We start from the raw sequence: 14,693 nt of genomic DNA on the forward strand, positions 1-14,693 counted from the left end.
GTTATACTGCTCAAGCCGGCAATTTACTCTTTAATTCTCCCTGTCAGTGGGTTAGCTCTCACAATGAATGCTGAGTCAATGGCAGGTTTTCAAATGTCAAAGTGTTTCTTTTCTAATATCCATGTCAGCTGATGGGACGTCAGGGCTGATGTTTGTTAATCCCTTGTTCACCTGCCTAAAGTTCATCAAGTGCTTGCTGCAACAACAAAAAATTGTCCATTGTCCTCTCTGAAATGCAAACACAACCCCAAAACCTGGAGAAAATGGACCCATTCCTATTGAAAATTGCTCCCAGGGAAGTGTTATTGATAGGAAAGGGATGTAATTCTGTTACAGTTCAGCACACCTTTACAGAAAACAAACTATTTTTAATAATGTAACACAAAATACATACATAGTATCTAGTGTGGGTTTATTTTTAAGATTTTTGAAGTGACTAAATATTTTTGTTATAAATGCTACCATGGCTATTTTGTTGCTATCTGGACCTTCTTTATAAAGAAGAAAATGACACCTAGAATCATTGTGGGGTTTTTTGTGGGGTTTTTTTTTTGTTGTTGTTGTTTAAAAATATCCAGTACTGGGTTTCTAAAAGAATTTCAAGAGTTCCTTTAAAAAAAGAGATCAGCTAAAACAACCTGAGGATAATTTTCATGTGCTTGTCCAAATCATGTTCAGAAAGACAAGAAGCCAAACGAGCATCTTAGGCTTAAAGATAATTTTCTGCTTGTGTTTAGTCCCCTCTCTAAGTGCCTGGTTTCTCTACTGGGCTTTTTCCAGATTGCTTGAGTGAGGTTGAAGCCAATGCTTTGTAAGAAATGAAGTTGCCTGAGTTAATTAAAAACAAAGTCTTGCATCAGCAACCATTTTTCATCAGATGTCTTAGTCCATGTGAATCAAGTTTCAGGAAAGCCACAAAAAGTTTAATACTAGGAAAATTACTTCCTGAGGTAGATACGAAACCAGCAATATAAGGATATAAATTTATTTTTTCCTGTTTTACTTAATGAGGGAAGTTTGGAGAGAGAGCACACTAGTTCATATGACCCCTGGCACTGAGCCTTTGGTTTCTGGCACAGCAGCAGGATTGCTGTGTGCTATGGTGGAGTGTGACAACCACAGTTCATAAAGATGCTTTGACAGTTCCTTTCTACCGAAGATCTTAACTGGATTTCACGAGCATCAGGTGGGGTGTATTTCTGAATCATGCAGTGGTCTCTGTTTTTCTCAGCAGTTCTGTTTCTGCTGGTTATCTTCACTGACAGGAAAAATGGCAAAGCAGCAAAGGAGAGGGAGAGGGGGGTGTAGGAGGTGATTTATGAATAGAACAAGTAATGTAGAGTATATCAAATTGATCTGGGCCTTGGTCTGTCAATGAGTATCACTGTTAGTGAAGATGGTTTATGGCAGTGTAGTCCCACTTTATCCCCTTTGCAGGGAGGAATCTGAGAGTGGGGAAACACCAGCACTTTGATTCCTCTGTACAAAGGGGATAACTGTAGTCTGACAGCTACTGCCTGGTGTAGAATTCTTCTAGGAGTTGGAAAAATGCTACCAAAAACCCAACAGTTTTTGGCATTTTGTACTATTCTAAAGCTGAATTAAGAACCAGGAGACTCTCTCCATTTATTTCAAAACCAATTACGACTACTTTCACATCTTTCTCAATTCCTGAAGTATCAGAATGGGTTATCAGTGTGGGATCTGTGCACTAAGGTAGATACAACCTTACCATTGCCACCAGACATGTTGTCAATACTGATCTGGGTCAGAATTGACTTGATTCCCTTTTGACAAAATCAATGGCAGACATGTCTCAACTGATGGGATATATAATCTTCAGAAATGTAAGGCAAAAAATTTCATTAGACAATTTTATTATCAGTTCAAGAATTATATGTTTACCAAAATGTAATGCTGGAATGGATTTATATAAGTAGAGAACCTGCTAAACTAGAGTCTAAGTAGGTTTTAATCCACTGTTTCTAAACAATGCCTGTGTGAGGAATCTGTGGTGATTCACTCAGGAAGAGCGGTGATCTTTATTTCTTCTTATGAAGTTCACTGAAGCAAGATACGATTCAATGGAGACTTTTTTCTGTACAATGAAATGAACTAGATGGTCACGGAACTTGGCAAATGGCTTCTTTATCAGTGTCATCCTATCTTATTCCAAAATTAAATCTATATGCAGACATACCAAGTTCTTCAGCTAAACCTCACTTCTTTCCATGTTCCCCCCTCGAAAGGTTTAAACTAGAAGAGTAGTGGTGTCCACGACAGGCAGCATAGATCAGGAGCAGGATGGTTTGATGGGTGGATTGGGAAGTTGGGGACTGGTAGGCTGGAAATCCCAGGAATGATCTTGAACCAAGAAGTGGTGTCCTAGAAACCTGGGATTAGAAACAATCACGAGGCTTTACAGTGACACAACTGGTTTAGAAACACATGGGATCTTGCCTTTGGGTGTACTCACAAGAATTTGAGAAGTTACTAGAGAAGGGAATTGGCAAACCTCTGTGACAGTGTCACTGTAATAATTTGAGTTGTGGGTATGCAGAACGTCCTAGAAACTATAGCATTCCTTGGTAGGTCAGGTTTTTTTCCAACTCTTAGCCCTTTACTTGATTGGAGGGTAGGTGCTCTGGTTCCTTCCTGTGTTGCAGGACACTGAAGAGGGTGGTGCCAAACTTTGGTGTTCACCTGTTTCAATACATACTGACAAGATCAACAAATACTCACTGGAAAGGTGACACAGGTTGTAACACAGTTGGCTGTTCAATGGAAAAGCATTATATTTACTTTGAGAGAAGTTTGGAGAGACTAGGTGGAGTACACAACTGTTTCATTCCCAATGGAAATCTGGAAATTAACCAGAGAGACCTGGACCCAAACAGGGACAAAACTGAAGCTACTGAGTTTTACTTGGAATGGCTGATCTCAATTCCAAAAGCTAATGAGTGAATCTAAGTGGCTAACTATAAAGTTCTTTTGAAAATTAAATTGACACAATATTGTATGTTGGATTTTATGTGTCCATGAATGAAAATGGTTGCAAAAGTCTGGATTTAAAACCATCCAAGTTCAGTTTCTGAAGACCCGGGGTTTTTTTGTTTGGCTAGCAGAGTCTCAACCAGGACTGAAATGTTTTGGTCAAAATTTTCAAACTGGCAGCATGCTGGAAGGGCAAATCAGTTGGTATAATTATATTACCATTGCCATGTATGCACACCAGAGGTAATGGAGGCTGCACTCTAATGTGTTTGTGTCATCTATGGAATTTCACTCTTTTTGCTCTGGACATGCCTTTTTACATTGGAATAATGATTTGTAAACCAAGAAAACAATGCGCACGCTTATTATCTTTAGTTAAACCATTTAGTGATGTATGTTCGTATTTTTTTGTGTTTGTGTGTTTTTGTTTGGCTTGGGTTTTTTTGTTTGGTTGGCTTTTGTTTTGTTTTCAATAGCCAGTGTATGGATTTAAGGTATTTTTGGATGCGGCAAGGCGAATTGCAACTGCATTGGTATTGCATTCAAAAAGAAAACTGTTGAATAAATACTCTTCTTTTTTTGGAACTAAATTTTGAAGTAATTGCTAGAAATACAGGGACTCAGATGCCATCGTTTAGGATGACCCTAAAACTGCTTTGCAACCCCCTCCATGTGAGCATAAACTTGCTCTCTCTGGCAGCACATATTCAGGTTGAAGTTTCACAGAATGGAATGGGGAGTTCTGCTGAACTATCCAACCCCATTGTACCAGATGGTACTGTATGGAAGTAACGCTGATCCTTTGACTCTGTTGATTTCTAATTAGGTTTCTAGTAATTAATATAGTTTGAAGGCCTTGCATGAACTCTGCAGATTACACATTCGTGTAAATGATTAACTGAAAGGGGATTATTCCTGGCATAAGTTCAACTAAAAAGTGTTTTCCAGCCCTGAAAATTGTCTCTGACAGACTTGTAATAGAGAATGAAACATTAAGTTTATATTTGTGTAGTTCCATTTAAAAAAAGACTAACTCAATATCAGAGTGTTAAAAGTATCTGCCTGGTGGAGAGGAAGATACGTTTGCTGCAATAGATCTTTTAGTCACACTTTTTTGTGGAAATCAAAATGCATTTTCAATATGAGATAGTAGATGGGGAAAATGTACTTATTTTTAGTATTGTATAGTAGGTAAGGTAAACTCTGGCTTTGAGAAAAAGAATGTTTTAAAATTCTACAGTTTGTACTTGGCGGTTTGTGCTTGTATATACAAGGTTGAAATTGTTGTAATTCTAATAAATCAATGGTAACAGGGACCATCAGACTCCTCCGCTCATGACCAGTTCATCCAGCACATGAACCTGCATGATCATCCTGCTGAGTGTCAGCCCTTTCATGTCAGGCAGAGCCCACCTTTGTCTGTTTGCAACAGAGTTTCATAACTCTTTGTTAGGTTTTAAAGTGTGACAGTACAGTGAAATGTCAAAGTTTTCCTCAGCCTTTCAACCCATGAAAAGTTTCACTGAGTTTAGGGAACTGTGTAAGGTCACTAAGAGGTGTATGCATTTCCGAACCCAAAGTTTTTGCTAATTTTTTATGTTCTCTGTGCTGGTTCAACCCCCGCTGTGATCAGTCTATGGTTGTACCTAAGTACCGAATAAGTGAAATGTATTTTAAACATTTAAACAGTTATCTTAGGAACTACTACTGTAGGCTGATGGGCTTTTAAAATCAGAAGGTTGGATATTCATTTTGTGGGAAATGATGGGGATACTTAGATGTTTTGGACCTAACTGAATTGCCAGGCGTGCACACTGATCTCAGTGCAGGGAAGTCTGGAATGAGTTTGCTTCAGGGAATTGTCAGTGTTGCATAATATTTCTAACAGTATAGGAATATATGGAGAAAGTGTTTATCCAGGTGGTAGCAAACTGCTGAACTTTACCTTGAAGCCTGAGTGATGTTTCCTAACCCAGGTTCTGCAGAGCACTTCCCACTAGTGAATGCAACTGCATCTATTCATTCATTCTCAGAGAATGGTCCTTCCAGCCCATCATGTCTGCAGCCTCTTCTGAAGGGTTTTGTCTGCTGATCCCTGCCACTCTGTGGTGTGAACAGTCAACATCAAATTAGTGGATGATGCAGATATTGTGGTACTAGTGACATGCTATCACAGCCAGCTGAAAACTTCTGAGCTGTGTAGGCAAGACTGAATTTTGCTGCCTCAGTTGTAAGGGGTCAGAACTGGGTTGAAGTCAGAGAATGGAAGGAAGGGACACAACAGGATGGGGAGAGCTGTGGAGGGCATGGTTTGATGTAGGTGTCTGAGAAAGATGAGGGCAGTGAAGCTGGGACTGGAGCAGCCACTCTTCCCCTACCCTCATTTGGCAGCAGCTCTTGGCTCATTTATTCTGGGTCAGCACAGCCCAAGAACAAGTCACCTGGAACTGGTGAAGTCAGTAACAGGGCAATAAGCATTTTTTTTCACCTCCAACAATTTCTTGGCCCATGCAACCGCCCACTTCAGCCTGCAACAAATGGAGACAAGCAGGAGAAGCCCACAAAAGCTGCTGCAGGTGGTGACAGTCATGCAGAAAGGGGAAACAGAGCAGCAAAGATGCATGCTAAGGAAAGGGAGAATGAATGGTGTGGCAGTGTGTCTCCTCCTCCCACAGAGAGGAGAACAGTGGCTTCACTGGGTGCGAGCAAAGCTGGGAAGGGAGCTGCCTTAGAAGCAAACAAGGCTCACGGTGTTCCTGCGTGCTACAGGACTCAGAATATTACAAATCCCTATCAGATAAATATCCCAAATCATTAAATTCTATATAAAGATTGGGCCAAGTGCCTCCCTGCTATAGCTCCAGTGATTGTATGACAGAAAGGAGGGGTTCACTCCTGTGTGTTTAGATATACTGTATTATTTTAACCAGATGCTTGGGGTTTTGTTTTCCTTTAATGAATAATAAGTGCCATCCAAAAGAGAGTCGCTACTTTGTTTGGGTCTCATTGAAAGAGACACTACTAAAGGGAGAGGAAATCCCCAAAATGATACTTGGTGATTAAGTACATAGAATATAGGATTTCAGTGTTTGCAAATCCTTTTTTTCAAATGAACTTGTGGCACTAATCCTCTAATGGCATTATTTCTTTGGAATATATGCTGGATTAAGGAGTCACAATGAGGCAAAGTACGAAAATCCACATTAATCTCTCACCAGTGGATGCTGTGTGGGTTGCAAATTTAACTATTTTGTTCCAAAATTGGTTCTGTTCCTAACCTTGCCCCAGGTCTACACCAAGGGAAGAGCAGATATAAACAAGTGTGACGCTGAGCAGTCGGCAGATGGTCACAAACCATTTAACTGGATAGAAAGGGGAAGATGTTTATTATTTTTAAACTCCAAAAGCTAAGCTTGCCTTGTGCTGTCCATGACATGCTGCAAGAAGCAGATGCACAGGTCTGGTAGGCAGGAGCAGGAGAAGACAGTGAGGGATGCAGCGAGTCACACTGCAGGGCCCAGTCTAACATTTAACAGAGTGTTAGGGAATAAACTTCCTTACCACAGGGGCATGGCTGGGCTTGGTTGTCGTGATACATCACAGGTTTATGGCATGGCATATGCTATTGCAAAGTAACGCTCATGTTTTCAGCACAGTGCAGCCGCCTTACTCTGGTTACCCTGTTTGCTTTGGGATAACCCTTCTGTTCTGTCTTCCCATATAGCTGCTGTGAATAAAGGCAAAGATTTGCCTTCTAGGAGGAAAAAAATTAGATCACTGCACAACTACATTTCCTTTCTCCCTGGATTACAGGGATGCTGTCATGGAGCCATGAGGTGTTTGCACTATCATTCAACAGCCTAAAGTGGTGAAGGAATTTCTGAATGGGCAACACATCACCTAACACACTGATGTCAGGGCATTCGAGTTAGCCCAGCCTAACCACTGTAATCGGTGCTTAACGTGCTTAAGGCTTTCCACAGTTCCAGGGACTGGAGATCATTAGATATTCCTATTCCACCTTCCCATTGAACTGCAGCAGGCATCAAGTGTTTTGGTCCAGTAGAGCCTGACATGTGTTCACAAACACAGGTTATCTTGTCTCTGTTTCATCTCTGGCCACACCATTGTTAAGCACAACAAGTGGAAAAGAGCTGTTGAATTCAATGAGTTCTTTACCAACAGCTGAGATGCCTGAACATGTGAAGTGAATTAGAGCACAGGGAGGTGATCTTTCCCAGTGGGTACAGGTCTGAAGTGAGATGGTAGTTTCAGAAAATGGGACAGAACAGCCACTCCTGGTGTTAGAAAACTCTAAAATCAACTTGGAGGTCCTTTCTGTTTGGGAACAGAAATGTGGCCTCCATTCCTGCAGTGAAAGCTGGCTCATCGCAATGGTTTTGTGCATTTTTTTCCTACTGTAAATGTTTCCCAGAGTGGTACTTCTCATGGGCTGGAGGATTTTCCTGATATTCACTTAAGTTTTCCTTCTTTTAATCTTATCTTGTTGGCTCACAGCAGCACCCTGTGCCTCATTCCACCCTGCCTGAATTGTTTGTACGTTGACATGCTGAGTCAAGCCTGTCCTCACAGCTGGTGTCTGCTCAGCTGCTTCCAAAGGAGTCGTTAGTTTTATCAACCAGCTTTATCGTTCCCCACCAAAAGCACTCCAGTTTGCATATGTCTTTAGTGTATACATATTGGTGGATGGTCCATTGTATTTAAGGATGTGTCAATTATATCGCAACAGGTGCAGACAACAAAGGTGAGCAGGAAATGATAAGGCAAATGGAGAGCTTGCCATGTGAGGAGAGGTAAGAAGAGTCTGGTTGGTTTAGCCTACAAATGTGAAGACCTCATACATTAAAAAGCATCATCAAAACTAGAGAGATTCAGGACAAGTGGCTGTGAGTATGTTTAAGCTAGAAATTGTAACATTTGCCATCATGGAAATCACATTCTAGGACAGACAGACAAAAATAAGCATAGTGAAGTTTTTATATAGATATATATACCCAATGTATCAAGTAATTACATCATAGTGTTGTATCATGCTGTTGCCTACAAGCAGATTGTACCGATGATGCGGTAGGATGTCTCTTCTCATATCTCTTCTTGCCCTAAAATGAACAGGAGTGCACTAGTCCGCTGTATTCCTTTTTCTTACCAAACTCTGCAACATCCTGCTGACAGCACGGCTTTGCTCAGCCTCCCACAGTATTTCTGACCAGTATGGACAAAAGGGGTGGGAAAACAAGGAGCTTTTCTTCAGGTAGTCCTGTAACTTGATCTACAAGGTGACTCAGCCTCTTGTAACACCAGCTGTTTTGGGACGTGCAGTGGTTATTGTGCAGAATTGAAGTCTGTGCTGCCACTTCCTGATTTCTGCTTTGTGAGTGATCTAAGCTGGGACATGATCAGAGCACTTAAATGGACTTTTCAACCTCCCCCAGAAAAGAGAGGCTAGGGACAGCAGGCTGACGTCGGGAGACAGTGCAGGGGAGCAAAGGCATCGGGAAAGAGCCTACAAACTGCTTGCGTGGACTCACTGCTCTCAAACTGGTGAAGACAGAAACTCTTGAAAGAAAAGTACATGGAAAGTCCTATTAGGGAAAAAAGTGAGGTTTTGTTTGCATGTCATGGCTTACTGCTCCTGCAAGCCCTGAAAGTGCTGTACAGGGTGAAACAGATCCTCGAGTGTACCAATGGAAGAGACAGGTATGTTTCTTTGTTTAAAATAATAAAAACACAGCCAGGGTAACTGGCATTGCTTTACAACTCAGTGAATGTGCATGTACAGATATATACATTGTTTTGTATAATTTTTGTACTTTACTCATAAGAAATACAGCTGCGACAGGCTATTAAGAGCAAGACTAAACAATGCATCAGCTTTTTGTAGTTGTAAGTGCTCTTCCCTTGAACACTTGTATCGGGGCAGATAACTTCCTACACAATTAGAAAATTTACATAGATACATCAGTATATATGTATCTACATTTATATATATGCACACAGCAAAAAGTATAAGTAATAAAAACTACATTTGCTTTATTTTGACATTTTCCCCCCGACCTGACTCTCACTATAATAATATGAAAACTGTCTTTGAAATTCATAGGGCTCCTGATACTTTTCATGTGTTTCTCTGTTTTGGAAAGTTGATGCTTGTGATGTTACATACAACAGAAAATTATTGAAATGATTGATTCCGTGTGCTCTATGGATGATGGAGAACTATGCAGTGAGTTCTGTGTAGGGGTCTGTGCTAGGGAAAAGGGAATCTGTGTGAGCACAGAAATCCATTCCTGAGCTCTGGTGTATTAAGTATCAAGGTCTGAGCACAGGTCATTCCCCCTCCAGTAGTACTTGATACCTTCTCTGCATAGTCCTAACAACGCAAAAGTCGATGATTGTCTGCTTATTTTTTGACTGAGTGCACAGTTAAAAGCACATATATGGGGGAGAATGCTAGAATTAAAGCAGAATTTTAAAAGAGCATTAAATTAATGTTTAGGGAAAAATGAAGCAGCTTCAGAATCGCCAGATGATGCTATAGTATAAGCAGCAATAAGGGAAGAATGTGTATAAATTATTATGAAGTTAACTTTAATTTACCGTTGAGATAGCCGCTGAAACTGAGGTCACTGTGGTACTGAACTGCTCTAACAAGCTGTCTAGGAGGCTTGGAGGGAATTGGAGGAAATTCTTAGTGCATCTGCCATTATGAAAGAGAGTAAGCAAGAAAAAAATGTTACTAAAACTAATTCTTTCTATGTCTGCTGATCTCCTGAAAGATGACATTAAGAGCTGCCAGGATAAGCATGAAGAGAACACACCGAAGAGTTCCCCATTTGACTTTGTCATAAAACAGTTCCAAGGGAAGAGGTCCTCTTCTGGAAAAAGAAAAGAGCAGCCTTCAATCATCAAAGAATTCTTCAGGGGCTTTGACTTTGGGAAATCGGAAGGCAAGGACAGAAGGGAAATCGGAAAAACAGAAATAAACAACTCTGGAGATGATGATCAGAGAGAGAAGCAAGACCTTTCTGTAGAAGGTAATGCTGGTACGATAATGAAACACATGTGTATGTGTGTGTTTTTTAATTTCATAGAAAATCAGTTGCTTTTCTTGCTAGCCAAAATGCTGTAATTTGCTGCCTATAGTTTATCCTTTAGCCAGGATTTGCTTCTGATGGGAATATTGTCAAGGATATGCACTCTAATTTGATAGGTGCCAAACAAGGACTGGGATCCATGTTCCTGAGGGGGGATAAAGCTTTTGGGTGACCTCTCTCTTGATCTCCAATGTGAGAGGTCAGTGCTGGAGTCAGCTCATTAGTTGCAGAGCTTATTTGGTTTGAAAGCCAAGCTTTGAGCAGTAGCTTGGCCTGTTGTATTTAAGATCTGTCTCTGTCTGCCCTGCTGCTAAAGTGATCTGAAGACAACAAGAGCAGATGTTTCCTGCCACTTGACACTGCTGAGGGGGAGGGGAAGGCAATGGAAGTTCATCACGATGTTGTTTTGTGCACACTAGCATACTTTTTACATCCACACCAGAGAAGAGGAGGCTGTTTTTAAAAAGGACCTGGAAGGGGAGGCTTAGATCCCTATCATTGGGTAGGTTTGAGGAAACAAACAGAGGACAGGTACTGAGAGCTGGGGTGTTATTCTGTGTAATTCTTTGGCTGCTTTTTTTTCCAACTATAGGCATTGGATGAAATTACTGATTTGTTGGAGGGTTTAGCAATAAATGTAAGTGCAATTTTCCTTACTGCACAAACTGTGTCGAAGAAGAGGGTAAGTAGGAGCTGCTTTGCAAAGCCGATAAAAGCAGGAACTGTCTTACACAGACAATATTTGAAATTAGCACAGGGTGTCCTGGAGGAAGCAGCAGTTTCACCACACAATTGCAGGGCCACTGATCAGAAACAGACTGTATCACAGGGCAGGCATGCAGAGTTGGTTATATGACTTGTGCATCCAGAGTAGCTGCAGTTCAGAGTTTTGCATGAATTTCATGTCCTTGTGGTGGTGCAAGCATCTAAAGTCACTGGCATAAGGTAGCATGGAGATGAGCAACAGGAGATTTTCTTTCTCATTCTGCATCAGGAGTTTTGTAGTGATCTGATGTATAGTGAAATTACCACTCAGGTTATTGGTCTGCGTTGATAAAAAATAGAGCCTGGTTTGCTGACAGATCTAGTTTGTTTCCTGAAGTCTTTGCCTGACAGCAATCAACAGGTTTTACACATTATGTTAGTAGCAGAGATAACCAGGACCCCATTTCTTTGTTACTCAGATGAACCTCCGTGTCTCATTTCTGAAGAAGAGTCACCGTCTGGTAAGGAGAGATTTAACCAGTTCATGGAGAAACTGGGAAAGAAACCCAACACCAAGAATCTGGATCTGAATAATTGTGCATTAAGTGCAGCAGATGTAACGGAACTGGGTAAATATGCATTTTATTCAACTACATATCTCATATATTTCTTTAATTCTTATTTACCTATTTGATTATTCGCTCTGTATTAAGAGGTACTGACATCTAAGGTCCGCAGATAATATTTCAGTAGAATACTCTTTTTCTCTTTTTTCCCCAGCTTCTTTACTGCCATTTCTCCCAGAGCTGGAAGAGATCAGCCTTTCCTGGAATGGTTGTGTTGGTGGAACTTTGAAATCTCTTACTGTTCAGCTCCATCATGTGAACCTGTTAAAAGTCCTTCGACTTAACAACTGCAGGCTGACAGCTGAGGATGTCGCCTCCTTAGGTACGGGATTTCGCACCTATTTACTTCCAGACAGCTTGGGTCTAATGTAATCCAGCTCATCTCTTCCTGCGTCCTACTCCTGCTGCTTCCACACTGCGCCATGTAAACTCCTGCTGCAAAACAGGAGAAAGAACTTTGGCTTATGAGTGACCGTGTCTATTTGAATGGCTCTGCCAAGTCCATCCCTCAGGGTATGAAGCTTTCCCATTCCAAAGGGAACAGAATTCAGCCTTAATTGCCGGAAAGCCTGTTTTCAATTTGGATTAGTATTTTTTGTTTTCTCGATTTGATATCTAATGGCAGACAGAAGAACTGAAACAGAGTCAGTTATAATAAGGTCATCTTAGGTCTTCATGCTGTAGGGCAGATGCAGTGCTCATTTAAAAAAAATATTGATGGTCTGAAGTGTTGAGACTTAAAACCAGAAGTGCTGCCTCAGAGCTTTATGATTTGTTTCTGCAAGTCTGGGAAAAGCTTATTCTTCTGCTTACTACTTTGGAGTGCCGGCAACCCTGCTTTCTGCAAAGCGTGAGATTTATAGGTTTTATAGGTGGTGTTATGCACTCAGGTTCTGATGATGAGTCACCTCTGGGCCTGGAGTTTACTCAGGGGTGGGTCTGTAATACATATCTAAAAGAAGAGCAAACTCAATCAACTAGGAACTATGTTATAAAAAACCTACTGCTTATTTTGCAAGTTCTAAAAACCAGTCTCAGTTATAAAGCTGGGTTTTATGTCATTCATGTCAAGATTTTTTCTAAGAAAGGTTCAGAACTGAAATGGCATACGATGGTAGCTCAAAGGTGGGTCATGCTATCTGTTGGGGAGGGAAAATGCATCTTTACAAAAGCTGATGAAAATATTTGTTCTCTTTTTGATGAGGGTAAATATCTGTGTTGCATCCTTGGTCAGATTTTTTTTCCAAATCTAATTAATTATTTGTCAAACACTTTTCTCTTTTTTCTTTCTCTGAGTTTTATTCGTTGTATTTCCAGTTGATTTATTCTGCATGGTTCTTCTGTGTTGTTTCCTTCCCCCTTCTGGCTGCTGAGACAGACACAAAACTGAAAATAGAACTTGAATTTCCAGTCAAAATGCGATGCCCGTGACATGTGGAATAGCAACAGTCAATTTGCATTGATTTTTGACTGTGATTTTGAAAACAGGGTGCATATTTAGGCCAATATTGCCTGTTTGACTGCATCCACATCTGTCTGTGGAGATGTGGCTACTTTTGAACTCAGCACATTCTGCTTAGAAAGCAGTGTCTCATATATAACTGCAATACCAACTTCTCCAATATGATCGCTCAGAGCTGTGATTGTGAGAGGTGGTAGGAAACCATTCCTGGAGTTATAGTCCTTTATTTATCTTCTGGGTGGAAAACGTGCCAGGAATGCTTGTCCCCATATCAAGCAGAAATGGGCTATGCTGCAGAGGCAAAACCACTTCTTAACAGGAGACCATTGCTCAGTCTTCAAGACTGAGGCAATAGTTTAAAATAAAAATATAAAAATAAAAATTAAGATATATCCTTTTATCTCAAACCTGAATATTCACTTACAACAACAGAAATAATCATTTTTCCATTTTAAATATTTTGTGAAAAATTAATAATGAAAACACACAGACATGGAAGCGTTTTATTATTGGAATCCAATTCTCAGTTTAGGTTGGTGATGAGACTTTAGATCAAAAATTTGGGTATGACACTTTGAAATTGCATTTGCATGTGATCAGATAAACTGATTTTTCTTGGGAATATACATCTCCCTCCCTCTTCCACAAATGAAGGTAGAAGCTGGATTTTGTAGTGGGATGTTAGTATTACAAAGAAGCACTAACACAGTTCATGTCGGCAGGTGCATCAAACCTGGAGAAGGCTGATTTTTCTAAATGTAATCAAAATCTGTGCTGGTTGCCTTGAGATCATGGGGAAGTTTGGGTTAAACCAATGCTCACCTTGATTCTTTATGAAGCGAGTCAGAAGTGCCTTTCAACTTGTAAGTTTCAGAAATAGCTATGAGAGGACTTATTTCATCCCCTCCGAAATGACCTGTGGACACAGTACAGAGGACGTTGGAAGTTTGGAAAATAGAGAAAATACAGGACAGTAAATTCAGGCTTGTCACTTGTATTGATTTCCCTACAGACTAGACTTTCTGGGTCCTGGCACAGGTCTACAATGCTGGCTGAGAAGTCTGTGTGCTGTGACAGTGACTTGTGATTGATATTGATCCTTAGACAAGGTGAGAATTTATACAACATTGCTGCAGTAGCAGCAATTCATGGCATACACCAATTTTCCTGGCAAGCCATTAAAAATATAATGATTTGAGAATTCAGTGGCTAACCTTTCCTCTTTTGTGTGTTCCAAACCTGTGGTTTTGTCTTACACTGAAATTGATACCCAGAATGCATCATCTTAGGCTTCTGTTACAGGAGAAGCATTTGAAGTTGTTCCTCAACTTGAAGAACTGGATTTGTCATGGAACAGTAATATAGGTGGAAAACTATCACTCCTGACAAAAAAACTCCAGAAAGGATGCAAGTTAAAACTTCTGAAGATCACAGACTGTAACCTGACGGCAAAGGATGGAGAATCCCTTGGTATGTGTATCCACATAGCTGGACTGGGACTGGCTTCACAAAAATGCAACTTGTTTGACTTAGATTATGGCCGTATTGATCTGAATGTTAGTGGAAAGTTAATTTCAGGCTCTGCATTATGACAATTTTTACCACAGAGTATTGGGATTTAATGCACTTTCTTCCAAAGAAAATTATTGTTCTCTCTAATCACATGAGGTAGGGTTAAGGAGAATAGCTCCATCTAAACCACAGCCTGGCTGCCTCAGTGATCCAGGGTTGCTGGATCCTTTGAGACCCTGAGCAAGTCATCTGTGCCAAAATTTGCGACATAGCTTTAAA

At 40.5% G+C, this 14,693-nt stretch overlaps 1 protein-coding gene across 1 annotated transcript in view; it reads left to right on the forward strand.

The window, feature by feature from the left end:
- Window positions 1–14,693, forward strand: part of LRRC31 (leucine rich repeat containing 31) — a 49,541-nt gene that overhangs the window by 22,890 nt on the left and 11,958 nt on the right. The window contains 6 exon segments of the mRNA XM_065845066.2: window positions 7,745–8,677; window positions 8,680–8,712; window positions 9,792–10,049; window positions 11,294–11,443; window positions 11,595–11,762; window positions 14,205–14,372. Coding sequence (XP_065701138.1) covers window positions 8,629–8,677; window positions 8,680–8,712; window positions 9,792–10,049; window positions 11,294–11,443; window positions 11,595–11,762; window positions 14,205–14,372 — 826 coding nt within the window. The 5' untranslated portion in view covers window positions 7,745–8,628.

This window comes from Patagioenas fasciata, chromosome 9, assembly GCF_037038585.1.
Source record: "Patagioenas fasciata isolate bPatFas1 chromosome 9, bPatFas1.hap1, whole genome shotgun sequence".
Taxonomy (NCBI): Eukaryota; Metazoa; Chordata; class Aves; order Columbiformes; family Columbidae; genus Patagioenas; species Patagioenas fasciata.